This window comes from Kockovaella imperatae (assembly GCF_002102565.1).
Source record: "Kockovaella imperatae strain NRRL Y-17943 chromosome Unknown BD324scaffold_1, whole genome shotgun sequence".
NCBI classification, from domain to species: domain Eukaryota; kingdom Fungi; phylum Basidiomycota; class Tremellomycetes; order Tremellales; family Cuniculitremaceae; genus Kockovaella; species Kockovaella imperatae.
Genome location: NW_019028941.1, coordinates 1099673 through 1123898, shown reverse-complemented (window position 1 = coordinate 1123898; position 24226 = coordinate 1099673). Strand labels below are relative to the sequence as shown.

The 24226-nt window shown below is 53.2% G+C and overlaps 11 protein-coding genes across 11 annotated transcripts; 3 read left to right on the top strand and 8 right to left on the bottom strand.

Moving 5' to 3' along the window:
- Positions 1–1294: 1294 nt before the first annotated feature.
- BD324DRAFT_29130 (RNA helicase-domain-containing protein) lies at positions 1295–2762 on the bottom strand. Its single transcript, XM_022012393.1, has 7 exons — positions 2690–2762; positions 2460–2653; positions 2387–2423; positions 2216–2354; positions 2101–2182; positions 1810–2064; positions 1295–1774 (listed from the first exon to the last, which is right to left on the bottom strand). Exons 1-7 carry the CDS (start codon positions 2720–2722, stop codon positions 1420–1422), a joined length of 1095 nt encoding a protein of 364 aa, XP_021874611.1. The 5' UTR covers positions 2723–2762; the 3' UTR covers positions 1295–1419.
- Positions 2763–2808: 46 nt separating this feature from the next.
- BD324DRAFT_612582 (hypothetical protein) lies at positions 2809–3937 on the bottom strand. Its single transcript, XM_022014408.1, has 7 exons — positions 3763–3937; positions 3669–3728; positions 3484–3635; positions 3350–3450; positions 3116–3315; positions 2935–3078; positions 2809–2899 (listed from the first exon to the last, which is right to left on the bottom strand). The coding sequence occupies exons 1-7, from the start codon at positions 3920–3922 to the stop codon at positions 2832–2834; spliced, it is 885 nt and encodes a 294-aa protein (XP_021874610.1). The 5' UTR covers positions 3923–3937; the 3' UTR covers positions 2809–2831.
- A 44-nt stretch (positions 3938–3981) lies between these two features.
- BD324DRAFT_612577 (mitochondrial carrier domain-containing protein) lies at positions 3982–5361 on the bottom strand. The gene is made up of 9 exons (XM_022014407.1): positions 5280–5361; positions 5070–5242; positions 4903–5038; positions 4682–4863; positions 4480–4648; positions 4330–4443; positions 4280–4297; positions 4203–4246; positions 3982–4166 (listed from the first exon to the last, which is right to left on the bottom strand). The coding sequence occupies exons 1-9, from the start codon at positions 5344–5346 to the stop codon at positions 4122–4124; spliced, it is 948 nt and encodes a 315-aa protein (XP_021874609.1). The 5' UTR covers positions 5347–5361; the 3' UTR covers positions 3982–4121.
- BD324DRAFT_612576 (pyruvate kinase) lies at positions 5357–7394 on the bottom strand. The gene is made up of 10 exons (XM_022014406.1): positions 7233–7394; positions 7119–7200; positions 6785–7084; positions 6292–6752; positions 6250–6258; positions 5865–6216; positions 5705–5828; positions 5581–5671; positions 5526–5548; positions 5357–5493 (listed from the first exon to the last, which is right to left on the bottom strand). The coding sequence occupies exons 1-10, from the start codon at positions 7332–7334 to the stop codon at positions 5433–5435; spliced, it is 1605 nt and encodes a 534-aa protein (XP_021874608.1). The 5' UTR covers positions 7335–7394; the 3' UTR covers positions 5357–5432.
- A 202-nt stretch (positions 7395–7596) lies between these two features.
- BD324DRAFT_575399 (DAHP synthetase) lies at positions 7597–9410 on the top strand (the record flags this gene model as incomplete). The annotated part of the gene is made up of 9 exons (XM_022013125.1): positions 7597–7641; positions 7675–7758; positions 7791–7889; positions 7924–7949; positions 7984–8424; positions 8460–8711; positions 8744–8950; positions 9015–9177; positions 9213–9410. The coding sequence occupies 9 exons, from the start codon at positions 7597–7599 to the stop codon at positions 9408–9410; spliced, it is 1515 nt and encodes a 504-aa protein (XP_021874607.1).
- Positions 9411–9414: 4 nt separating this feature from the next.
- Positions 9415–10064, bottom strand: BD324DRAFT_575050 (formyl transferase; the record flags this gene model as incomplete). The annotated part of the gene is made up of 2 exons (XM_022013102.1): positions 9415–9459; positions 9492–10064. The coding sequence occupies 2 exons, from the start codon at positions 10062–10064 to the stop codon at positions 9415–9417; spliced, it is 618 nt and encodes a 205-aa protein (XP_021874606.1).
- Positions 10065–10296: 232 nt separating this feature from the next.
- BD324DRAFT_612567 (hypothetical protein) lies at positions 10297–11408 on the top strand. Its single transcript, XM_022014405.1, has 3 exons — positions 10297–10800; positions 10836–11250; positions 11283–11408. The coding sequence occupies exons 1-3, from the start codon at positions 10313–10315 to the stop codon at positions 11397–11399; spliced, it is 1020 nt and encodes a 339-aa protein (XP_021874605.1). The 5' UTR covers positions 10297–10312; the 3' UTR covers positions 11400–11408.
- Positions 11409–11738: 330 nt separating this feature from the next.
- Positions 11739–13836, bottom strand: BD324DRAFT_596506 (eIF3 subunit 6 N terminal domain-domain-containing protein). The gene is made up of 6 exons (XM_022013867.1): positions 13788–13836; positions 13656–13753; positions 13542–13621; positions 13347–13507; positions 12604–13310; positions 11739–12567 (listed from the first exon to the last, which is right to left on the bottom strand). The coding sequence occupies exons 1-6, from the start codon at positions 13809–13811 to the stop codon at positions 12210–12212; spliced, it is 1428 nt and encodes a 475-aa protein (XP_021874604.1). The 5' UTR covers positions 13812–13836; the 3' UTR covers positions 11739–12209.
- A 485-nt stretch (positions 13837–14321) lies between these two features.
- On the top strand, positions 14322–19290 carry BD324DRAFT_647829 (hypothetical protein; the record flags this gene model as incomplete). The annotated part of the gene is made up of 11 exons (XM_022017726.1): positions 14322–14828; positions 15314–15488; positions 15533–15719; positions 15775–15998; positions 16035–16662; positions 16712–16845; positions 16878–17612; positions 17657–18400; positions 18440–19015; positions 19109–19116; positions 19165–19290. 11 exons carry the CDS (start codon positions 14322–14324, stop codon positions 19288–19290), a joined length of 4044 nt encoding a protein of 1347 aa, XP_021874603.1.
- A 618-nt stretch (positions 19291–19908) lies between these two features.
- On the bottom strand, positions 19909–22266 carry BD324DRAFT_606658 (hypothetical protein; the record flags this gene model as incomplete). Its single annotated transcript, XM_022014023.1, has 2 exons — positions 19909–21604; positions 21767–22266. 2 exons carry the CDS (start codon positions 22264–22266, stop codon positions 19909–19911), a joined length of 2196 nt encoding a protein of 731 aa, XP_021874602.1.
- Positions 22267–22698: 432 nt separating this feature from the next.
- Positions 22699–24226, bottom strand: BD324DRAFT_612560 (cytochrome oxidase assembly protein-domain-containing protein). The gene is made up of 4 exons (XM_022014404.1): positions 23808–24226; positions 23687–23776; positions 23111–23651; positions 22699–23076 (listed from the first exon to the last, which is right to left on the bottom strand). Exons 1-4 carry the CDS (start codon positions 24206–24208, stop codon positions 22786–22788), a joined length of 1323 nt encoding a protein of 440 aa, XP_021874601.1. The 5' UTR covers positions 24209–24226; the 3' UTR covers positions 22699–22785.

Below are 24226 nucleotides of genomic sequence, written 5' to 3'. Positions count from 1 at the left end.
GTAGTCTTTTTCACGACCTTGGAAAGCGTCGACACTGGCCACTTCGACCTCTTTGTAGAGGTCCTTTTTGAGCGCCCCATGCAGCTGCATGTAGGTTGCAATGTAGCTTCGCTGGCCTTCATAGGGAGTGATGACACCGATTTGGGAGGGCAAGACACCTGATTTGAAAAACTTAGTCACCATCTTTTCCACATTGGAGGCTTCGGTTCGATTGAGAAACGATGTTCCGCTGGAGGATATTTCCTCCGTGCCAAGGTTCTGATGGAAAAACATGGGCGTATCGGCAACTGGCCAAGGGAAGTCGACGTTTTTGCGCAGCCGTTCCGGTGCCGTCACACCGTTTTGCAATGTACCCTCATAGAACATGTTGGAGGGGAATTCGGACAAGCACGGGTGCATTCGATACTGCACTTGGAGTCGGATTGGACGATTGCCGAGGACTACCAAGCGTTCAAACAGGGATTGGGAGAGGCCGGCTTTGGAGGCTTTCTTGTTCATGATGACGGGACCAAGTTGTTGGTGGTCGCCGACAAGGACTGCTTGTTTGCATCCCATAACGAGGGGGATCATGCATTCTGGAGTCAGCGGTATGCCAGATAGAAGTTACTCACCGGGCTCGGCGGCTTGTGTCGCCTCGTCCATGAGGACCGTGCGGAATTTGAACTTGGCGAGGCGCGGATCGCCTGCACCAGTGCAGGTACAGCAAATGACATCCGCAGCGTTCAGAATGTCCTTTTCACATGCGCGAACGAGCGACTTGTATTTGCGTTCATCGCTCTGACTCAATTCACCCTGATCATTCCGCAGCTGGATGAGCTTTTGCAGCTCAGGGTGTGTGTCGGCATTGGCGACTTGGGTGTGGAGGGAGAGAAAGGCGACGGACGAGTCGAGGGCTTCGCGGGACTTTGCAGCTATACGCACGACCTTGAGACCGGTTTGGTGGATCTTTTCACAGAGATGATCCACCGCGACGTTGGAAGGGGCGCAGACGAGGACCTGGCCAGGGTTCATTTTTGCGAGATGGTAGACAATGGACGCAGAGGTGACCGTTTTGCCTGTGCCCGGGGGACCTTGGATCAAGCTGAGGGGTTTTTGCAGGACTGCCTTGACGGCTGCCATTTGGGAGTGATTGAGTTCGGGGAGGTTGGGCGCAGAGAAACGTTTTGGCATTTGGGTGCGCAGGACTTGGGGTTCGAGCTCGTGCCCGAGGAGTTTGTGGTACTGACGTTAGAATGGCACAGCTGTGACTCACGATGTATCCGCTGACACTCTTTTCATCCACGGCGAATGTCTTGAGGGCCGCTTGCATCCGGTCAAAGCTGGTCGCTTTCCAGACAAAGTCGACGGAGAAGCCGTGCGTACAGTCCGTGGGGACGCCGTCATTGCGACGCAGCTCGAGACACACCTCGTCGGAGATGTCTATGGTGAGCGGGGGAGAGGATCGTGCTCACTGTTGGGTATTTTGATGACACTCCCGACGGCTTCCCATACGGTCTCCTGTCCACCTCTGAGCGCTTGCAAGCCCTTCATGCCCGCGAGACCGGTCGTCGCGCCCACAAACTTGAGACGGAGTTCATCTCCGACAGCAAGCCTGACCTCGCCACTTTCAAGTTTTGGCATGCTGAACCATGCCAGGCGTTTTTGATTCAGTCCCATGTCCCAACGGACGGTGATATCGTTTTCGGTCTGAGATTCTTTCATCTTTTTGTCGTAATCGGCCTCGATCTTGACAAGTGGACCAAAGATGTTTTGATATTGATATGCGTCCTCGTATCTAGGAGGTCAGTGAAGGATGGAGTGGGGACCCACCTCATGAGGATCGGCTGCATCTCTTCCTCTCCAACCTGGGCCTCAGCATCTTCTAATCTCGCTTGGGGGTTGTCCCTCCAAAGGTCCTCGAGCATGGCGATCTGGGCCATGGAAATTTGTCTCGCTCGTAGTTGTTCCACTTCAGAAGGGACCTTGACTAGCCAGGAGAGGAATGAACGGTCGTCGATGATAGCTGACCACTGGGAAGTGTCCCAGTTGATGTCTTTGGCATTGGTCAAGGCGGCGCAAGGTTGGCTGGGATTAGCGGGGCGAGAAGGCAGGGAGGCTCACCGGCAGAGGAGAACGACGACGGTGTCGCTCTTCGCGGGAATGAACCCAAGCATGAAGACGTTCTTGCTCCCACAGTTGTAGCCTGGGATTTAGCGAGGTACAAGGGAGAGCTCACATTCGGGTATGGTTTCTCCAAGGGCACTCTCTTTGTGTAGGATGACCTCTTTGTGCTTTGCTTTGACCAGGTGATTGACAATATGAGAAGCCGAAGTGTTTCCACGCGAGTTGCAAAACCACTTGCTGCAGTGAAGACACTGCGCGTCAGCGGGGAAGTAGGGCTGCTCACCTTGACCACGCTTTGAGGGTTATGTATACCGCAGTAGCTAAATATCAGAGAGGCGTACTGACTGGTGGCCCACCTGCAAGCATGTTCTATATTATAGCCTAGCTCCTCTTCGTCCTCCTCGAGGTGGCCATGCCCGTTTACATGGCTCGTCGAGTCGAGCGTGAGATCATCCACCATGCTTTGAAGGTCAGCAGGTACGTCGTGATGGGCCTGGGAGGTCGGCATGGCGGACCAGACGGAAGTGACCTCATCCCGATCGAACGTGTACTGGCGGGACTTAGCGATGAAGAACTCAGCACTTACGTTGGAGGCTCCGTCAAAGTCTTGAAAGTCCATCGTAAGACCAAGACAGTAGACAAGGTGAGTGAGATCAAGAGGCAATGTTGAAATCACGATCGCCAAATTACTGGAACACAATTCCGCCGCCCGGCAATAATGCATGCTATTATTCTATCAATGATATGGCTACACTCCCTAGCATCTTGCGGATATCCTGGTAGTCTACATCGTGCGCTGGGTATCAGCTCGGTGATATGTATGCCACTCACAATCCTCGACCTCTCCCCATCTTTCAATCTGACTGCGTACTTCAACATGACTCGCATCGGAGGCTTGGTCAGCCGTGAGGCGACCAGAGCACAAGGCGAGGCCAATGATGAAGGATTTGGAGGCGTAGGTGGCTCGTTCAAAGGCTGTATCATAAGCAAACATCTGCATTTGAACACTCACCGGCAAGTTGCCAATGATCCATCTTATCGATCTCCTGTCGAAGCCGCTCCAGGACTGGTGGAGACTGCTTGGCGGGGGAGAACCCCGTGGCGAGAGACAGCTCGATGCCAAAGGATTCAGTGACCCATTGGAGTAACGGGTCCCAGTGATGTCTCTGCATCGATTCTAGAGTCGGTGCACCAGTCCCATCGTCGTGATACCTGCCGTCAGCGGGGACACGAGTGTGAGACGTACAATATGGTGTCGGTCTCCAAGTACTGCATGAGTTTGTCGACGACTTTGCATCGGGATGCAGGGTCATTGAATCCGTCAATGGCACGAAAGGCGAGGGATGTCTGGGGTCAGCGGGGCTGAACGTCATTCCTTACGAGGGCGAGGGAGGTTGGCTTCATTGCTTCTGCTTGATTGTCCCATTCTGCCGCGATGAGAGTCGCAAAAAGACGTTTTCCTTTCGGCAGGACCAGTATCTTGCCTGATGGCGCTTTGAGGTCTCGGTGATCTAATTTTATGCGAAAAGTCCCTGGCGATCAGCGATAAAAGATATGAAGCTCACCGTCTGCTTCCTCGGCGACATGGGCAGACTTCCAGAACCGGCGAAGGGTGATCTCTGCGCCTGAATGTAAGCCCGGACGGTTGATGAAACTTACGATTGCTTTGGGAGATGATTGGACCAGATTGTACTTCTGCGAATCGGGGGCGGGTGGAGATATATGAGCGGAGGAGTAGGCGAGAGGGACAGGATTGGCAGATCGGGGCAGGCTGGGGCCTGGTGGCTCTGACGAGTCTGGCGAGTCTGAGAGATTTCATCGTGTATGGTTGAAAGTGTAGGAGAAAATTCGAATTCGTGTCCGTCATCTCGGAGACGGGCGATGAGACAAGCCGGAATATGCATAGGGCTTTGTTAGACAACAGTGGACGTAGTGTCTCGACAAGAGATGTCCCCAGAAGATGCGCAGTCCTAATGGTCACGATGATAATGCAACCGCTCCTCGCCCCCGAAAGTCGTCTACATATACTTTGCCCTGAGACCCTTGTACTGCGACATTATCACCTGCCAGGTCAGCTATGCGCATCTCGTAAAACCCACCTCATTGGCTACCAGAGTGACGACGGTGTGCGGCCATATCCGTGCTGCAGGTCAGTACTATTCCGAGACAGGCTCACCAAAATGTGCAGTGGTGCCTGTCGTCAGCGGGACTCGCACATTGACTCACCCTTGTACCACCCCCTTATTCCCTCAGTCTTCAGCGTCTTCCACAAACAGTCTATCGGATTCGAGTAGAGAGCGCCACGGATTGCGCCAGTGACTGGATCCTTGACGGTGTTTTCTGGCGTTCAGTGTTCAGGACAGAGGTCATTCTCACGATTATACATTCGGGTCAGCACTGTGTCGGCCGGCTGCATGGCAAGGAGAACACAAAGGCCAGAGACAGCCGAGGCGACAAAGTACGTGCCGTACGAGTTGTCCTTCCATCCGTTCTGGACCAAGAGGGTTTTGCCAAAATTATACGAGGGAAGTTGGACCGCCGAACCCTGGTGTAAGCTCAAATCCCAGCACACACTTACGCAGGCCGTTCGTAAGATGGCAGTGTTTACGCCTCGCCATAAGCCCTTGAGTCCTCCTTCACGGTAGATGCTGGATAAGGCGTGCCGAGAGTTACGGTAGTAGTGCTGGGCACCGACAGGGAGGGCAGGAGAGTAGGCCTGGAGTCGAGCCTTGACGAGGAATAAGGGGGATCCGAGAGCGGCTGGGTGTTGGATATGAGTGCTGCGCACGATTCACTCACCTCCTATGCACCCTGTCAACGCTCCAGCAGTCAGCGCTGTGCCCATATTGACGACGGTGGGGTCTATGCCGACGACACGGTTGAGTGTGCGTCGAATAGGGTCGTAAAAGCCTAGTCTCGAGCCGTTGAGGAGGATCTGAATTAGCGGGATACGACAGACCGCTCACTTGATAGCCATAAGCTGGGAAAAGACCCCGTTGTAGCCCCTTGATCCCCTCATTACGCCAGGTCTTTTGAAAGACGTCGAGGACGTTTTTGTATACTTTAGGGACATTGGAATCGGCTTTTTGCAGCTCGCCTTGGAGTTGAAGACGAGTCTTCATGACCTCGGGCGTGTTGGCTGGCGTCAGAGAAGGAATTTAGGGGGGGGAACCCACACACTGTGACGGCGGCGCATCCTGCAAGGCCTCCACACATGAATGACTCCCATAATGAGAGGGACATGGTGTGGTGTGTAAATTCGGCTAACGCGATGCATCGGTGAAACGGTCATCATTTTCTATGGAGTCAAAAATCTATAGTAAATCTTTCTACTGCTCGCCAGTCCGCTCAATGGGCTGAATGTCAAGGTCCGAAGGGTCGGTAGGAACACTGTGGTCAGCAAGGTACATGTACAAGCTCACGAGAGGATTCGCAGGGTGTTGGTCTAGGGTCAGCAACGAATGCAAGGGAGCTTACATGTCCGAGACCTCCCTTCCAGCCTTGCACTGCCATGACTGTTGCCTCCGGCGCGACCACACGAAGTCCGAGCGCGTGTTTGAGACCGAATCTAGGCGTCAGCGTGATTCGCAACGAGTCTCACCTGATCCTATTGTCGACGTCTGTCTGCCACTTGTCGTCAGGGATGCCTCGGGGCTCGGGGTACCAGACGGGGTAAACGCCTCGGGAGAGGTGCAGCTGTCGAGCAGTGCGATCGTTACGGGTCACTGTGGGTAAGTGGAGCTCGAGGCGCACGTACTCACCGCAGATAATGGGACACGCGGGTCGGTACTTTGACAAGAGTCGAGCGGATCCACCGCTGGTGGACAGCACGATGATGGCGCCGGCATTTTGCTCGTGAGACGCGGCGACGGCAGACATGGCGAGCGTCTCGGCGGTCTCAGTGGGTCGAGGGGCGAGGTCACGAAGCTGGTCGAACAGGGGAGGATAGCAGATGGCCGACTCGGCGAGGTATGCGGTCTCTGCCATCATGGTGACGGCCTCAATGGGATACTTGCCCTTGGCAGTCTCGCCCGAAAGCATGACACAGTCTGCGCCGTCGAGTACGGCGTTGGCGACGTCGGAGACCTCGGCACGGGTGGGTCGAGGGTTGTACTGTAATCAGCGGAGTTCGAGCTGGGGACATACGGTCATGGACTGGGGTCAGCGGAGAAGACATTGTGTGCTCACCTCGAGCATTTGGGTCGCACAGATGACGGGCTTGCCGGCGACGTTGCATTTCGCAATCATCATTTTCTGCGCCATGAACACTTGGCTAGCGGGAATCTCGATACCGAGATCGCCTCGTGCCACCATGACGCCGTCGGTTTCTTTGAGGATCTCATCAAAGTTTTGGACTCCCTGTTCGTTTTCAATTTTGACAATAATTTTGATCGAGGCGCCTTGTGGGCCGAGGACTTTGCGAATCTCCCGGACATCGTTGCCCGAACGGATGAAGGAGGCGAAAATCATGTCGACGCCGTTCTTGACACCAAAGGCGAGGTCGGCTTTGTCCTTTTCGGACAGGGCAGGGAGGTCGACAGCGGTTTTGGGCAAGTTGACACCTTTTCGGGAGGAGAGAGTGCCGGCGTTGAGCGATTTGACCTTGAGCTTGTCGCCTTCGATCGAGACGACCTGGAGGGAGAGGATACCTGAGGTTAGCGGAGCGGAGACGAGGGCTCACCATCGTCGACAAAGATGAGCTTGCCGGGTGCGGTGACCTTGGGGAGATTGGCATAATCCATAAAGATGCATTCCGCAGTGCCAGATTCGGCATGGGATTTGTCAGTGGTGACGTAGAACTCATGACCGGCGGGAATGGGCACGTCTTGGTCGTCCTTCATCAGTCCCGTTCGGATCTCCGGTCCCTTGGTGTCAAGAGCAATGGCAACGGGTCGGACGCCAAACTTTTTGGCTGCCTCTCGAGAGTTGTCAATGACAGACTGGTGGTACTCGTAGGATCCGTGCGAGAAGTTCATTCGCACTGGGGTGAGCGACGAACGCAAAGGCTGGCTCACCAATGTTGAGACCCGCGTGCATGAGCTTTTCAAGCATTTCGACGCTGTTGGTCTTGGGTCCAATGGTACCGATGATAGAGGTCTGATGAGTGCTAGGCGCGGTGGGGGGCTCACCTTGCGGAGATACTTTTGCTCTGGACTAAAATCGTTGAAACCAGTGGTCAAGCCGGAGAGCCATGCGAGTTGGCCCCCGGGGGTGCTTCGGGTGGTGGTCATGGTTAGTGGGCGTCGAGGGGTGGCAGTCGAGGGGGTTTAAGAAGTTGGTGATTAGCTGAGTGTCGACCAAGAACACCGACGCAACATTTAAGCCTTGGGGATGTTGGAATTCATTACGTACAAAGCCACGTGCGAAAGACCATCGTGAAACGTAAGCTCTAACCAAAAAGTTGAACGTCGCTTCGAGTCGAACGTTTCGAGCTAAGGTCGAACCATCTTGAACTTGCTTTGCACTCGTTGCGCTCGTGCTCGCTCGTATAAGATGAGCTGGTCACCATCTTCTTGGAGGCAGAAACCTATCGCGCAGGTAGGCGACAAAGCACAACTGCACTAACCCCAGGATGTGGTCTACGAAGATAAGGCAAAGCTGGACAAGATCTTGAACAAGTTGCGCAAACTGCCCCCCCTGGTTTCCCCAACAGAGGTGGGTCTTTGTCGAGGATCGGCTGACAATAGATTGACCGGTTGAGGAATCAACTCGCCGATGTCGCCGCGGGCAAGGCGTTCCTGCTTCAAGGAGGAGACTGTGCCGAGCTGTTTGATGATTGCTCACAGGTGGGCAACAAAGCTAGACATAGCTAATGTCAAGTATCCTATCGAGCACAAGCTATCCTTGTGGGTGTATGATGACTTGCAGCGCTGATCGCAGGATCCTTCTCATGTCATTGATCATCCTCCATGGATCACGTCTACCAGTGGTCAGGATCATGCGAATCGCAGGCCAGTATGCCAAACCGCGGAGTAAACCCACCGAGATGATCGATGGCGAAGAAGTGCTCAGTTTCAGAGGGGACAATGTGAACGGGTACGAGCCGACGGACAGGAATCCGGATCCAGAGAGATTACTCGGGGCGTACTTTCACTCGACCGCGACTTTGAACTATATCCGGACATTGTTGCTCTCTGGGTTTGCGAATCTGCACAAACCGCTCGACTGGTCATTCTCCCATGTCCGCTCGCCAGAGCTACAAAAAGCGTTCTCGGGAGTGATAGAGAGCTTGCAGGACAGTCTTGACTTTATGCGCGTGGCTACGGGTGGGGACGGTGGGACAGCGAGAGGGGGTACTGAAACCGTGGACCTGTACACGAGGTGAGGCAGGGAGGGACGGGCATCGCTGATGACAGTCACGAGGCGTTGTTACTGGAGTATGAGGAGGCACTGACTCGGGAATTTGATGGGCGACCAACTCCGCGACCGACCAGTGGGACCGCATCGCCGGTGAGGCCGACCAAGATGGTATCGACCCCGTCAATGGCCTCCTTCCCTGGGAAGCGGTCATTCTACAACACGTCGAGTCATTTCATATGGATTGGGGATCGTACGCGACAGCTGGATGGGGCGCATGTGGAGTATTTCAGGGGGATCGCGAATCCAATGTGAGTGTGTCATTTGATCGAGCTCATGTCAGTGGAATCAAGGTTGGACCAACGATGCAGCCGGATGAGCTTGTCCGGGTTCTTGACGTTGTGGATCCGGACAGGATACCGGGAAAAGTTACGCTGATCGGACGGTATGGGGCGGATAAGGTGGATCAGCATTTGCCAGGGCATATCGATGCGGTCAAGACGACAGATCATGTGGTGGTCTGGCAGTGTGATGCAATGGTGAGCGAAATGTGAGAGATGGGGCTAATCCGCAGCACGGAAAGTGAGGTTAGCCCGGGACCCTGCTGACGACAGCACGAAATCTTCCATGACAGACCCCACGCTTAAGACGAGATACTTTGCAGATGTGATTCAGGAGATCACCAAGTCGATGGAAATACACAAGGCCAAGGGAACGATTCTGGGCGGAGTGCATTTGGAGCTAACGGGAGAGGTCAATGAGGATGGGTTCTCGGTCGTGAGTGAAGGAAACGCGATCGAGCTCAATCCTAGACCGAGTGCATCGGGGGATCCATGGAACTCGCCGACAAGGATCTATCGTTCAACTATCGCTCCCACTGTGATCCTCGGCTCAACTATGAGCAGTCGCTGGACGTTGCTTTTTTGATCTCGGATCATTTGAAAGCGAAACGGCGTGGCGAGGCGCCGAGAGATATCCTCTTGGCGAATCTGCGTGGTCGTAGATTGTGATGCATCATGTGAGGAGACGAGCTGCTTCAACAATGATTTCGTGTTCCACCTGAGGTCAGCGGGGGAACGACCCGGGCTCACTTTGTGGATGCGGGTCTCCAAGTCCTCGAGGGAGTCACCGGGTCCGATGTCTACCTGGCGCACGACCAAAGGCTCCCCCCGGTCGACCTCTTTGATGACTCTATGGACCATGACCCCAGTATGATGTATGTCTCCTCGCTTGAAGGCTTCGTAAGCTCTTTCTATCGCCTGTGCTCCGTCGAAAGCTCCGGGCAGAGCAGGATGAAGGTTGATGCAGGGAACATTAACAATGTCGAGGAACCGGTCGGACAAGATGTGCATCCAACCAGCGAGCACGACAAGGTCGGGTTTGCTCTCGACGACTAGTCTGGCAACTTCGGCGTCATAATCTTCCCTTGTTGCTCCAGGATGACGGTTGAGATAGGTCTTGAGAGCGCAAACGGATGTGGGGATGGATTGATTTTGGGCTCGAGTCAGACCATAGGCGTTGGACCGCGAGGAGAGGACAAAGGTGACTTGGGCATTGGGCAGACGAGGGGTACCTGAGGCGTCGAGGAGGGCTTGGAGATTCGAGCCTAATGTGGACGAAGGACGTGAGCAAAGGGAACATAGGCCAGTGTACACAGCGAGCATGGCGAGTGCGAGGCGGACCTCAGAAGACTTCGCGAGCCCCAAATGGAGCGTGCAAGCGTAGCTAGCCTCGGGCGGCACAAGAATCTCTTCTGAGGCTTCTCTTCTACCCAAGCTTGCCCCGCTCGCTCAACTCACCTCCCCCTGATATCAGTACGGTGATTCGGTGCATGGTAGGACGCCAAAAAATTGTGCAGACATTTTGTAATTCCGAAATGCTATTTGCCCTTTTTCACTCCACACACCTCACCATGGGCAGGTCGAAACCGAGGACGAACAAACGACCACCACCCAAAGTCTCCAAGATCGAACCAGAGATCCCTCGGGCACCCGAAGCTATCGACAGACCCACCGCTAAGATTGAGACATCTCTGGATAGGCTCACCTTTGCGCTGCAAAACTTTTCGACATCGGCCTTGGGCCGCTTGGACTCGTTGCCGCAGCTGACGCAGGCTCAGTTGACAGCTATCGCAGGGGCGGCAGCGGGTATCACAGATTCGAATTGGCTCAATGGATCGACAGATCTCTCTTCGGCCCTGTACAAGAATGAGAATGTGGATTTGCCCGCGAGTCTGGCGGCGTTGTTCGAAGCCAAGTTGACTCTGGATCGGGAGAAGGCAAAGCTACTCAAGATGCAAAAGGAGCTCAAGGGGTATCGAGATGGCGTCGCAGCAGCGACGGCGGGTGGGAAAGGGAAAGAGGTCGCAGACGATCTGGGAGAGTGTACTTGCGGTCGACAGTGAGTGAGGGATGAAGGGCATGCTGATGACTCAGACACGAGGATCTGGGGGATGACTACGAGGAGGAGTATGAGGAGGAGTACGAGGAGTATGATTGTGAGGATTGCGATTGTGATTGTCATTACGAAGGGGAGGACGAGGGGGAAGAACACCATCATGGGTGCGAGCATGAGCATCACCACGAACATGAGCATCACCATCACGAGCATCACCACCATCAAGAGCACCCCAGCACCCCCCTCACTGTACCCAATCCATACCTCCCACACCACACTGATACGGCGAACATGACCTACCAACAAGCGTTGGAAGCGTATAGAGACGAGAGAGATCAAGCTGCTCGTGGATTGGATGAAATCGGCGGCATGTTACGGAAGGCTGGATGGACGGGCAACGATCGGAAGAGTGACGGCATCAAGAGACCGCTCGCGGAGGATCCAGAGAGATTGGTGAGTCGTTCATATTACGGAGCTGACATCAGGACGAGCACGTCCGAGACTTGTTCAATTGGATCAAAGCGGTAGTTTGGACGATCGAGCAGGCAGCAATAGCGGCGGGGAGGAAGGGCCTGTTGAATCAAGCGTCGGCCCCTCAGTGAATGTAGCACTTACTCATCTGCGGACTTGGCTAAGCTGGATCCCGCTACGTCTGTGACTCTCGACTTGCTGGGTTGTTCCTAAGTTTCGCTAATGTTTTCTGAGGTGATCTGCTGAAGAGATCTCGCTTGAACGCAGTTGTGTCTCGGCACTGGCTGATTGACTTGGAGTACTCAGCGAATACCGTCGTGAAATGCTGATTTTGCTCGCTTGAGTCCTTTGACAACAATGTCTGCGCCTTCCGGTGTGCAGAACAGCCACTGTGTGGGATGACTGGGCTTGCGCAGCATACATGAACACATGTACCCTGTGTGTTCAATCCAGAGCAGGCGCAATAACGCCGTAACCGTCATTCACACGAAGAAAGGTCTCCAGATAAGAGCTACAATGTAATAAGACCCATCCCTTTCGCCTGACCTCAGTCCTCAGGATTCTGGTATGATTGATGCTCCACATCGAGACGAACAAAATGGAGACAGCGATAGGGACCGCGTAGTCGAAGTCTGCACCGCAGCACATGCGGTCTGTGCGGGACAAGGAACCCACATCATTGGGCAAGACCATCGCAGATGCGTATCAGAATACCTACATGGGAGACACGCACTATCATCGTCTTGCTCGATTCTGCTAACCTCAAGTCTCTGGCAACCGACATGGTACCATGCTCGGCCCGGATGTTCCCAGTGTAGCAAAATCGAAACGACCACGATCCGGTCCGATTTGTAGCTTGTCACCCCACAGAGATGGCATGAGATGTCACCTACCGATCCTCTAACTCCTGAATTTTGTAGCATATACACATACATGCCCAGCTATGCGGCGACCTCTGATGGCTCAGGGACGGCATCTGGCAAAGCTCTGGCCGTTCCATTTGGCCTGCCGCCCCGTCCCCTCCCTCGCCCACCTCTCTCCCCTCTCTCACCTCTCTCACCCCTCTCCCTCTCCCCGGACGCATTCTGCATCGCATACTGCACTGCCTGAGACCTGAATGCCAGTCCCCTCGTCGTTTCAATCAACGTCGCAGTCGGTGTCGTATTCTGTCTCGAGATGTGCAGCATATTCGACTTGAGATCAATCTTTGCTTCCACGCCCATTCTTGAATCCCTGATCAAGTTGACGATCCATCGCTCGCCCTCCTCAGTCGACATGTTGAGCGTACGCGATAGTTGACTGGCATAAGCAAAGTCCCCCCTTCCATCAACTCACTCAATGTCAATCTTCTGATGTATTCTGCAAAACGCCTCGGACACCAACCACCTGGCATTCTCTACGAAATCGTCTGCAAACCCAGAGAGGAAGAAGTCTTCTCTCACGACACTCTCGGCCACCGTCAGTCGCTCTTGCGCCTTGTCAAAGTCGAAATCGGTGAACAAGTCCTTCAAAAAGCCGGTGACCGGGTCCGAGTACTGATACTCCTCCAACTGAATGATCCGGGTGAGATCCTTGATGTGATCCCTGGCCCTGCCGACCTTTGGCGCGCGACGGGAGATGACAGCTGCAGCGACGAGATATCGCAAGAGATGGGGACACGATGTCTGAATTGTGTTGAGGTATGCTGGCGCCAGGAACATCTCGAGCAAGCCCTGGCACCCTTGTGCTTGGTTGAAGAACACAAACAAAGACCAATGGAGCAGCCACGTCCGAGCTTGTAATTGAGCCAATGGTTTCGCCATACTTGTACCGTGGGGGTTATCGATCGCATCACGGAGGTCCTTGACGTCGGTGAGGGCAGACTCCCATTCTCCGCTGAGAATATTGGACGCTAACTTTCCCCAGTGAGCCGAAATGTTGAGCTCGAAGGAAGGAGAAAAGAGCAGGAAGTGGTACAAAAAGTTGGCCGCCTGAGCATACGCTCCCAGCGTGTATTGGTACTGTCCAAAATGATACAACGCATTGATTTGATCGATATTAATCTGGAATGTCAGCCTACAACCCACACGTCGACCTACGTTGTATTCCGACCGGAGCATTTCCAAATTCTTCTCCCTGTCAACTCCACTCCTCAACTTTGCCACCGCCTCGGGATCCGCAATCACATTCATGACTGGCTGGGCCTTCTCCTGCAGATCAGTGTACTTGGCCGTCGCCTCATCCCTCAACCGTTGAAAGTCTAGCATAAGCAGAGCCCAGCGCTTCATTCTCACCCGTAGGTTCGGCATCCGGCAGCTGCTCATGCAGCCCCTGCACATAGTCCACCATGTTGGTCGCTTTCCCGAGGTCATATCTGGCGTGAGACGTGCAAACTATTGTTCACTCACTGAGCTTTGGCAATCTGCCCCGCGGGAAACACGTCAATGTCGGCGAGGTGATTCAGTATGACAATGGCCAAATGCCTGTCGAGGTGAGGTATGAGGCGCTAGGATAAGCTTGCGTTCGTGATCCTTTCTCACCTGAGTGATATCATACTCTGCCATGGTGTATGGTGGATGCCCTTGTGAGGTGATGCTACAGTGTCTCGAGGTCGAAATATTGTCAAAATTCGTCGCATGCCTATTGGCCGACCACGTGGGGGTGCCTCGCCTACTTTTGAGGGGTGATGCATATGTGGCTACAGCCAAAGTAATTATTCTCCCCTCCAATTGAATTTTACTCCCGTTATTATTTCCAACTTTGGACCGTCCATCCTTTCAACTGTTATTTCTTCACCTTTTCGAGCATAACATCATGACACTGTTCCAGAGCCTCCGCGGCCCATGGTATCATGCACACTGGCTCCTGAAGCTCATATCTTCGTTATGCGTGCCCATTCGACAGCGATTCGTTGGCCGTCTTTGGTATTCGACCTCCCTCCGATCTTGTTCGAGGTCCTTTCTTCGAACCCAGGTTGACTGACCTGTTCTATCCTGTCCCTTTGGTATTTACACCTGATCTACGGACTCGAACATGCATTGCTCTTCTTCAGCGTCTGATACACTCTTGCCTCGATGCCCATCTCGCTGCCAGCTGGAGCAGTCTCATCGGCGGTGGCCATTCGACGGCGCGGCCGTCCAAAACGACAATTCTTTACTGAAAGCACGTCCGAACCAGTTCTTCAAACCGACTCTGCCGATGCATCTGATCTGGCGTCAGATACCCAAAGCCTAGCTCCTCCACGTACTCGGCTCCCCACACCGATCACGACTACAGTGTCTTCAACAAATTCTCTGTCAGAGTCTGTGTCATTGAAGAGCAAATCAGAGGTGGCATCCCGTTTATGGCCACAGGGGGAAAGACCTGCTTTTGCTCTACGGCATGCCATCCTACGTGCAGCCCTACCCGTACAATTGCCTTCTGATGCCATAGACAAGCTCGACTTTACCTCATCAGCATTTCCGAACATTATTTGGACATCGCAAGCCCTTCGCAAATCTGCTCGAATGCGCCTCCAGCAGAGCACGATGGTCCATTCGCATATTGAGGTGCTTTCGCTCCCTCGATACTTTGACAGTCTGGTAAGCCCGGGCCCTCATTCGAAAGTGATATTGAACGATTTCACAGATGCATGACTACAGTATTGTGGTTCACACAGTCCATAAGGATATCGAAATAGAGTGGATCGATCCACCTGGACTAAAACCAACGGATATTTGAGCTCGACGAATGGCCTTGAGACTTACCTCTGGAAGTAGTCTGAAAGGCCCACTCGATATTGTCTGGCGATCAAAATACAAGTGCAGGGGCTCCTGCAGACTTCATCCCAGAAAATCGGCACATCAAGAAGACAATGAAGGAGAACTGGAAAGGTGGTCTAATGCTGTTCGAAACCGTCGGAAAGTGCCCGCTATTTGTTCGACCGAGGCGGACAAGAGTAGTAGCTCAGACGACTCTTCTGGTGACGCTGAGGATGAGTCTGTCACAAATTCCGGACGTCTGCGGTCGCCCTGCCAGATATTCCTATATGTTAGTCCCGTATGCAGGAGCCATGCTAACTTGCCAGGTTGAAATGACCGTCGGACAGATCCTTCAGAAGGAATGTACGGTATGGACAGCTGCAGATGTAGATCACCCCAATCCTGTTACACCAACTGTCCTCAGCGTTTCGCCCATGATTCGACATCAACTCCATAATATTGCCTCCACTTTCGCCATAACCGCTTCTACAATGCAGATTTGTGAGTTGGCCGCTGAGACTGGCTTCTCATGCTGCTACTGTCAGGGCTACAAATGTGGGAGTCGACCGATCCCCATGCTCGATATGTGGTTGAAAACCTGCCCCATCGAAGAGCCACCCGCCGTACAATTCAGCAGGCTCTGAAGACTGCTCAAGATCGACTTCATCTTGATAAGGATCCTCTGGTGGCCATCCAAATAATGGCCGAGTCCAGTCCAAGCTCGTTTCTACAGTGAGGTTTATCGCTAGTGTTTCGAGTCGCATCTACTGACGCTCGACCTCACAAGGTGTCGCTATCCAGATTTGAGGGGCGACGACCCAACCGCATCAGAAATTGAGAAGTCTGACAGGTTCGAATGCGTTGTCGCACCGCCTCATGCGCTAGACATGGCCATACTACACAGTCTAGAGGGCGGTTTGGGTCTGGATTCCAGCTTCAGACACAAGAACGACGATCGCTGCCCCCTCACTCTGTTAGTGGTGGTAAATGAAGCACACCATATGGAGCCAGGTTGGTGCGAAGACTGATAGCATGCTGAAAGGATAGTGGCAGCCATGGTGTCAAACTATCATGATCACGAGGCTTATCGATGGCTGCTACATGGCTTCCGCAAGGCAATCGAAGCCCGAGCCAAGCTCCTCCTGAAGGGCAAAGTAACGACAACCATACCAGATGAGGAAGGACCGCGGGCCACCCTCCTACGCAATTGCCGAATCATCGTTGAGGACGGAGATGACGCTGAACGAAAGGCTATTCGACAAGAATGGCCCTTTGTTGCGATAAGGATGTGCCAGTTTCATTTTATTCAAGCCGTTCGAGGACGGCTTCAGAGGATTTTTGGCAGAAGGGAGAGAGGTGGCTGGATCTCAGAACAGATTCTCGATGCCATTCGAAGGGCTCAAAGATGTGACTATCGGACCAAATGGCCCGAGTATTATGAGGCTTTAAAGCAGGAAGTCCTTCAACTATGTGGACACGATTTGGAGGCTTGGAATCATCTTCATCAGTATTTCCACCGAGAGTGGTTTTCTGAGAGGTGGCTTATGTCTGTTATCGACATGGGACTTCCTCCTTTCATAGACAACAGGGACGGGCCTTGGTCGACGAACAATTTTGTAGAGGCAGCCTTCCGCGTCTTTGATAAAGTCTTCCTGGCTTGTCGAATCAACAGGCGGTGGGATTCACAACATCTGTTACGAAGACACTGCTGATGCTTCTCGAAGGCTCGACCGTCTGCTCCATATACTTGTTTTTATCTACTTCCCGTATTACGAGAAGGGAGATCGAGGCGATCCTAGGATCAACAGAGATCTAGCTAAGCGGCTACGAACAGCAATGGACATCTGGGAGGATGACGGTATCAAGGAAGTTCCTCATCGTTACCGACAGTCATTCGAATGCGATACGAATCACCGCTTTACTTGGTTCGAGAATCTTCAGCAGCCGACGATGTCTTTGTCACTGGTCGCCAATACTACGTTGGGCATGCCAGAAACGGAAGAAGGCCAGTCTGCGAGTGTGAAGCTTTCGAGTATACTGGCAAGAGCTGCGCCCATCTCCTGGCATTGAAGATTGTCAACAGGTGCGGCACGGTCACCGATCACTTTCGCGACGCAAAGGCAATTGCCTCACGGCTCCCAGATCCTCCCACGAACGAGGAAACGTCCGAACTCAATGAACGACGCGATTTCCAGGCGTATTGGGGTAGTACTGTAGATGCGTTGGTTGGTGATGAGGGCATGGACCTCATGCCTTCCAAGCAAGGAGGTCAGGTCATCGGGTCTCAAACAATGGGACGCCCCGCGAAGCAACAGTCACTGCATCCTTCCCGGCGCAAGCTCGGCAAGAAAACGTTATTACGAAAACAAGAACTGGATCGAATCGGAGATATGCAGCCGATGGGAGTTGTTCGAATAGGAAACCAATGCTATGCGCTCAGCCTGTTCCAGGTCCTGAGTAACATCCGTGTGTGGCTGGAAAGCACAGTTGAGGCTTGGCGCGAAGCAGGAACGGCGCTTTCGTCGTCGCAGGAGCAATATCGTCAATTTGTAGGCGTTATTAATAGGAAGTTGGACGGCAGTGCGTCTAATCAAACTCTTCCCAACCTGACCGCCGCTTTGGCAGGTGAGCAGACCCATTGATTGGCTCTATGATACTGATCAATTCAGAGGAACTGGAGCTCACAGCACCGCAAGGGTATATCCGACCTCAGGACGCCGAGCAAGATCCAACGGAAATTTTTCTAAAGCTCATTGCTGTATGGGACCGCTTCGATAACAGCACCAAATATTCAGACCTGTTCAAAACCACCGTGTTATCATTCGACAGATGCGACGCGTGCTCTGGTCTTCGGCTCGAATGTCGTGAAACTCAGCACTATTCTCTCATGATTTCGTCCGGAAAGTTTTTCGAACCTCAGAACGCTCAATCAAAGGTTGTGGTAGATCACCTGCTGAGCGATCTGAAGATTGAACACAAGCGAACCATGCAGTGTCAAACACCCACATGTGGCATCATCGGTCCTCACAAAGAGGTTTTGCGGCTGGGAAGCACCAGTCAGCTACTAACGGTCCAGCTTCGATGGTCTCACAGCGACATGGAACACGCAGGAGCAGCTGCGCCATTCCACGTAGCTTCAACCAGGATACCTTCTTTCATGGAGCTCACAGAGCGAGGTATGGACAATGCTACACAGATCTCGATGTGGAGGATCAAGGGGATAATCTGTCGAATTGGTCCGCAGGCCGACACCGGCCATTACGTAGCATTGGTGCCCAAAGCCGATCGCTGGTGGCTCATTGACGATCATCGGGTTCGCCTAGCGTCATCTCCCGTTGATGCATGGCGTGAGGGCAGGTATCCATTGATGCTTATATTTGAAAGGATAGAGATTCGAAAAGCACAGTCGACTGGTAGGTTTCAATCCAAGACCAGACTGATCTCTACTCTAGGTTTCAATTTGGCGCAGACTGACACGATCCGAACAGAGCTATCAAGAGCACATCAACCGAAACAACTGCGCTCCTTGGTGACCGTATCAGACCACAATCAAGTCATTCTCAGGGATAACCCATCCATGGAACCGTATCTGATGCGATTACGGGCCTTGAATCTCCAGACCTCTCGAATAGCTCCGATGGTGCCGGTCTGCTCCTCTCAGCTCGCGGAGAAAGTTCGTTCTCTTTGCGCTCCATTACATACCTTCCTGCATGCTCACAATCGCGCGAAATCGGCTGCATTTGCCAAAATTGATCAAGATTTGGGGTGGCAAACAGAGGAGGAGCTTGAGTCGTTCTTCTTCGGAACGACCTTGTGGTCAGCACCTTTCATCAACTTCCTCTGTAATTTGCGAGCGCGGGCGTCGACAACCAGACTTGCAAATGGAGCAGTCTTTGTGCCAGAGCTTTTCTCCTTCGTCGCACGCAAAGGAGGAATCCAGCTCAATTGGCAGCGTCATCAACCTTTTCCCTCTTTGGGAAAAGATTCACGCTGGAGAGACAAGCTCTTGGTCAGTGTTGTCGGTGTCAGTGAGCTGCATTACGCGGCGGTGATAGTCTCTGCGTCCGAGAGGGTGACTTTGATCTACGATTCGATGGGGGGGGGATCTGATCACAGATCAGTCACAAAGGTGAGGGTGTCAACTGGAGATCAACCAACTTAACTGACGCTCGTGAAGGCTTGGCCGCATTTACTCGATTCTCGTCTCGAATGGGAGGCGGGGTCAGGGCTTGTGGAACCAGAATTCAACACTGGATGGCTTTATGGAACGAACACCGCGGTCGGTCAAAGCGGTGGAGATTAGATGCTGATGCCATGTAGGCGAATATGAAGAACCTTCAGTGGCCAACACAAAATGATGTTCACAGCTGTGGGCCGATGGCAGCTGCAGCCGCATTTCTTGCAATGCAAGGCGTACAGCCGACTCGAACTGCTATTGGGACCGCACGATCGTTCGTCTCCTCAAAGGAAAGCTCTCAGCTCAGAATGAGGTTCCTACACTTTGTCTTGTGCGAGGCAGCAAAGGACAGTAACTTCACAAATTTGCTCTCAGAATCCCAGACACAGGACCTGATACAGTTCATTAAGGAGGGCGGAAATCGGCAGGGCCATTCAAATAGCCAGTAGAAGAGATGAATTGGTATCGTCCGAACGCTCATGCATGACATGAGACGACTGAACATGAGATGGAAAGCTTGACTGGACATTTCGAATGGGAATAAGTGTCAAGGATCCTCGTTCGAGTGCGTACGAATCGGCTGAATGCTCGTTCAAACATATACCAATACACCTTCGAATGAGACTAATATATATCCCAAGTCCCTTTGTATGCATTTTTTATCGTGAATGATGTGCATATGTTCAGACCAGCTCACAACAATCCAAAACATTATACAATAGGGTACATACATAGCGCGTCACCTTACAGGGGAATTGATTTGGCTCGCCCTGGCTTCTTGTTCTCCTCTTGAGTGATCGGCTTGAGAATAGGGGGAAGCGGTTTGAGAGCTGAAGGTGAGCCAGCTTGGATGATGGTCGGTGGCAATGGAGGAGGTGGCAGGCCGCCCTGCAGTTGTTGAGCCTGCCGCTTGAGGGAAGTGATCTCAGCCGACTGAGCATCTGAAAGGGCTCGAATGACCTTCAGCTCGTTGTCTACCTCGGCTTGCAGCCTTTCAGACTCCGTAGCTCTGGCGAGAGCATCTTCTACCGCTGCTGCAGCCTCAGAAGAGATGCATTCGGCTGCAGAGGTTTTCAAATCTGCTTGTCGTACACTCTCGAACGCCTTGTCGCGCTGTTTGACAGCAGCTTGACGCTCTCGAACGGCGTTGATATGACGATTTTCCGCTGCGTCGCGTTGTCCCTGACACTGTTCCAACTGCTGTTTGACCTCGACCAGACTCTTCTCCACCATCTCCAGTTCCTTCTGCCTCTCAGCATCTTTGTCCGCGTATGCCACAAGTCTAGACTCAAACCCAGATATCTGCCCCTCTAGCTCCTTCGAACGGGCAACAAGGTTGCTGTTCTCCTTTGCCAGCGGTTCGATGGCCCCCAAAACATCCTCGAACAGTGCGAGCTGCTGATCGCCAGCTGCAATCAGGCCAGACGAGTGTTGTTCCACTTTGGCACTGAACGCTTGTAACTGTGCTTTGAGTGTCACAACGCTTTCTTTCCTCTCCTTGTTCAGCTCTGTCCATTTGGTGACGTGATCCTTGATCAACGGAATCGAAGTTGGTTCTGGAGGAATTGCTGCGGTTTGGGCGTCTTTGTGTTCTGCCAATCGAGATGGTTCGGTCAATCCAGGCTTGAACATGGCTTTGGCGGGATTAATAACATGGAGGCCGGATTTGGATGCGAACGGAGTAGGAGCGGGAGCAGACTGATTGCTGGGAGGTATCACGACACTTTGAGGATTCGAGGGCTGGAAGGATTGAGGCGAGGAGCTGCGTTTCTTCATCTGTTCCAGAAAGGCTCTAGCGCGGTCACCAGTCTTAGCAGGCCGAACGTCATTCGAAGCAGATCTACTAGACGAATCCAGTGGAGGAGACTTTTGGAGATTGTGAGCGGATGCGGGGAGGGGTGAAGGTGTGGGGGGGTCTTGAGGAGATTCGGAGGCTTTGGTGGAGACAAGATTGTCAAACATTGGGAAATCGACATCTACCCGTGCTGTCGAAGTCGTACCGAGCATGCTGAGTCGTTCGTCCCCTCTCATTCGACGATTGGGTGCCGACTCGTTTGACGTTCGTGGAGCCTTCACAGGTTGAGGATCCGAATGAGGGGCGGAAGATGGCCTTTTCGTGCGAACGGTAGAAGGGCTTGAAAGAGCAGCTTGTGGCGCTTCGAGACTTGGACTTGCTTGCTCCAGATCCAATTGATCATCGTCATCCAGCTCGTCTTCTCCTTCGGATGGTGGGACAGAATGGACCCTTCGAACGAAGCAGCCATCCATGTTGTCCGAGATCGACTCACTTTCATCAATAGACACTCGAACGGGCGCCGAATTCAATGAGCAGGTCGAAGAAGTGCTGGTATAACACTGCCAGCAGGCGAAATGACACACTGCTTCACAGATCGAGTTTCCATTGTCCAAGATGACCTTCTCCGGCTCGTACCGCCAAGATCTGGCATTGCAGGTTCTTATTTTTACAGCTCAGACATTGGACATCAGGACTAGATGAAGAATCAGCAAATCTCCTCGTTCGAATGAGACCCGAGACTGTCCCGAACCGGGATCGAAGCTTCGAATAGAGTATGTGAAGTTGAATGCAGTGCGAATGACTCACTGGGTATACAAAAAAGCAGGATACGACCGAATTTTATGACAACCCGCCAAGCGTTCGCTGATTTTGTTACCGTCGTGCGTGACTTGGGTAATTTTGCATTGTGGACCACGGTAACCCTGAGAGATTTGACTGTTCGAGTTCGGGACATACCGTCTGAAACCAAACTTCGCTGCGTATGTTGGGAATATTCGATCGAAGGCATGATTTGGGGGTTGGATTCTGCATTTTCCTGTCTTCTGAAGCCAATCAATGACCTTTTGATCGTCATGTATCGGATCCCCTGGCTGTTTCCTGGCAAGCGCCGTCGCAATATCCTGCTCCCAGAGAAGACCATACGGACCCAATTCCTCATTGGAGAAATATTGAATTGCATCGCCCTTGGCCTTGGAACCGGCAGCCTTCGAAGGTGCCGTCTTTGAACTTTTGGACGTCCCAGGCCGAGCAGGTTGTGTCCGCTTACTTTGGGGCGCCTCAGCGGCTTGACGTGATTTCAGAGCCATTGTTTACGAGTGCGACCAGGTAGGAAAGGGTTGAGAGACCGGGGCGCAAGCGTTTGACGGAGACGATATGACGAAGGAATCAGTGAGAGGGGATGGTAGCGGGAATGGACGAGCGTGACAGATGACGGAAGCCTGGCGGCTGTGCAGCAAAGTTTAACAAGTAAGAAAGGTTAGAGTGATGTCAAGTTAGACAACAGAGCTCAAGGTCACGAAGTTCGAAGAGACTTGTTTACTCGCGTAGAACGGTTCGATCAACGCTGGCTTGGCATCGTTCAACGCCGCGTGCCGGGGCTACTCAGCTCGAACGGTGTCGCAGAGGCGATAGGGGGAGTCTAGGACGCTTGTAGCATGCAGCACAGCTGGTCTGGACCTCGCAGGACACGTATGGACGATAACAAGAGACGATGGAGCAAGTCATGAGTTATTTGGTGCTGAAAGGATGGACGGTCGAAAGTTGGAAATAATAACGGGAGTAAAATTCAATTCGAGGGGAGAATAATTCTACTTGCTGTGGCTACACTATAAACTCTTGACTACGCGCATGACCTGCCCAGGTCTTCTCAAGGACGTGACCAAACCGGTGATCAACGTCAACAGCACAACACTGCCCGCCTGATGCGCCGCAGCCAAAGGTACGGGGACCAGGTACAGCAACGTAGTGATGCCCAACGTCACCTGAGCGATCGCTGCTGCCGCAGTAGAACGAGCGAGCAGCATTGTGGACCTCGGCAAGAGCTGCCGACTCGACGCAGTCATTATGACTCTCGGGAGCAGAGGCAGTGACAGCAGCACTGTGAATGTTGTCGTGGCCTAAAGTCAGTCTAATACTTGCCTGTCCACCCACAAATAAGCGATGATCAAATTGGGCAGTGACCGGATTCTCCAGCATATTCCGCCACCAATTATCCCTCCCATCCGGCCGTCGAGCATATCGCTGATCTAGCAATTCGTCGGTTGGAGGGACCAGCCGACCACCCATCGTTGGAAACTCGTTGTAGACCAGTCCTGCGTCCAGACCCGCCACAAACGCTCCAGAGACTGCCGTGAGAAACACCATGGCCCCTGCCACTCTGGCGACCCGAGCGAATCGTCTCACGTCGGGCTGTGCGAGTGCCACGTTGGGCACGTGCTGCCTGAGTGACAGCGCGGTGTGCAACATCCCGACATAAAGCGCCAAGGCGGCGCTGAGATGAGCCGCGAGTCGATACTGCGACACTCTCGGGACACCCCGATTGTCGATAATCTCTTGATCCAGACCCGATTTGACCATGTACCAGCCAAGAGCACCCTGAAAGCCTATACCTAGACCCAAGAGCAGCAGCTTCCCTTGTAGCTTCCGTGGTAGACGATATCTGGCCATGTAGTACACCATGGGCACGACGAATCTATCATCAGCCAAACCCAAATGTGCGCCTCTCACCCTACACCAAGAACCCTGCCAGCGATGCGATGCGCCCATTCCATGTAAAAGATCTTCTTAAACTCGTCCATTTCAATCCTCGAGTTGGTCCTGGCGTAAGCAACGCACTTAATGGACTCACAAGACGCCCTCCGGGGACACTCTGTACTTTTCCCACTCCTCATCCCATTCTGCCTGCGTCAAGGGGGGCAATATCCCCGTGATCGGCTGCCATTCGACTATACTGAGGCCAGACTCTGTCAGACGGGTCAGTCCGCCAACGACGAGGATGCCAAAGACTAGGGCCGAGCAGCCAAAGAGCCACTTGGGGAGAGAGCGTGGCACAGCTCGGGCGGGGGGGAGCGTCGACAACGATCTGGAATGGGTGAAAAAGGTGGTTTCAAAGTGTGTCGATGGGTGGAAGAAGGCTGGGCGGGAGGCGGAGCGGGTGAGTAGTGGGCGGCGGAGCAGCGGGCGGGCAAACAATGGGCGAACGGACCTGCTGAGCGCTCTGCTCGGCCCCATTACACTTGGTCCCCACATACTCGTCGATGGTCAAGA

What these genes read in the sequence shown, in the direction of transcription:
- BD324DRAFT_612577 (XM_022014407.1), bottom strand. Translation starts at nt 5,346, where the DNA reads ATGTCCCTCTCATTATGGGAGTCATTCATGTGTGGAGGCCTTGCAGGA. An exon ending in CCATCTTACGAACGGCCTGC is followed by an intron (nt 4,649 to 4,681) that starts GTAAGTGTGTGC and finishes AGCTTACACCAG; the next exon opens with GGTTCGGCGGTCCAACTTCC. An exon ending in GCTGACCCGAATGTATAATC is followed by an intron (nt 4,444 to 4,479) that starts GTGAGAATGACC and finishes ACTGAACGCCAG; the next exon opens with AAAACACCGTCAAGGATCCA.
- BD324DRAFT_596506 (XM_022013867.1), bottom strand. Translation starts at nt 13,811, where the DNA reads ATGGCAGAGTATGATATCACTCAG. An exon ending in TGCTCCGGTCGGAATACAAC is followed by an intron (nt 13,311 to 13,346) that starts GTAGGTCGACGT and finishes CTGACATTCCAG; the next exon opens with ATTAATATCGATCAAATCAA. An exon ending in CATCAGAAGATTGACATTGA is followed by an intron (nt 12,568 to 12,603) that starts GTGAGTTGATGG and finishes TGCTTATGCCAG; the next exon opens with TCAACTATCGCGTACGCTCA.
- BD324DRAFT_612560 (XM_022014404.1), bottom strand. Translation starts at nt 24,208, where the DNA reads ATGTGGGGACCAAGTGTAATGGGGCCGAGCAGAGCGCTCAGCAGGTCC. An exon ending in GTGTCCCCGGAGGGCGTCTT is followed by an intron (nt 23,777 to 23,807) that starts GTGAGTCCATTA and finishes TGCTTACGCCAG; the next exon opens with GACCAACTCGAGGATTGAAA. An exon ending in AATTTGATCATCGCTTATTT is followed by an intron (nt 23,077 to 23,110) that starts GTGGGTGGACAG and finishes GACTGACTTTAG; the next exon opens with GCCACGACAACATTCACAGT.
- BD324DRAFT_612576 (XM_022014406.1), bottom strand. Translation starts at nt 7,334, where the DNA reads ATGACCACCACCCGAAGCACCCCCGGGGGCCAACTCGCATGGCTCTCC. An exon ending in CGCGTGTCCCATTATCTGCG is followed by an intron (nt 5,829 to 5,864) that starts GTGAGTACGTGC and finishes ACTTACCCACAG; the next exon opens with TGACCCGTAACGATCGCACT. An exon ending in GACGTCGACAATAGGATCAG is followed by an intron (nt 5,672 to 5,704) that starts GTGAGACTCGTT and finishes GCTGACGCCTAG; the next exon opens with ATTCGGTCTCAAACACGCGC.
- BD324DRAFT_612582 (XM_022014408.1), bottom strand. Translation starts at nt 3,922, where the DNA reads ATGAAATCTCTCAGACTCGCCAGACTCGTCAGAGCCACCAGGCCCCAG. An exon ending in AATCATCTCCCAAAGCAATC is followed by an intron (nt 3,729 to 3,762) that starts GTAAGTTTCATC and finishes GCTTACATTCAG; the next exon opens with GCGCAGAGATCACCCTTCGC. An exon ending in AGCCAACCTCCCTCGCCCTC is followed by an intron (nt 3,451 to 3,483) that starts GTAAGGAATGAC and finishes CGCTGACCCCAG; the next exon opens with ACATCCCTCGCCTTTCGTGC.
- BD324DRAFT_612567 (XM_022014405.1), top strand. Translation starts at nt 10,313, where the DNA reads ATGGGCAGGTCGAAACCGAGGACGAACAAACGACCACCACCCAAAGTC. An exon ending in GAGTGTACTTGCGGTCGACA is followed by an intron (nt 10,801 to 10,835) that starts GTGAGTGAGGGA and finishes CTGATGACTCAG; the next exon opens with ACACGAGGATCTGGGGGATG. An exon ending in CGGAGGATCCAGAGAGATTG is followed by an intron (nt 11,251 to 11,282) that starts GTGAGTCGTTCA and finishes AGCTGACATCAG; the next exon opens with GACGAGCACGTCCGAGACTT.
- BD324DRAFT_29130 (XM_022012393.1), bottom strand. Translation starts at nt 2,722, where the DNA reads ATGGACTTTCAAGACTTTGACGGAGCCTCCAAC. An exon ending in ACTTTGACGGAGCCTCCAAC is followed by an intron (nt 2,654 to 2,689) that starts GTAAGTGCTGAG and finishes AAGTCCCGCCAG; the next exon opens with TACACGTTCGATCGGGATGA. An exon ending in AATATAGAACATGCTTGCAG is followed by an intron (nt 2,424 to 2,459) that starts GTGGGCCACCAG and finishes TCTGATATTTAG; the next exon opens with CTACTGCGGTATACATAACC.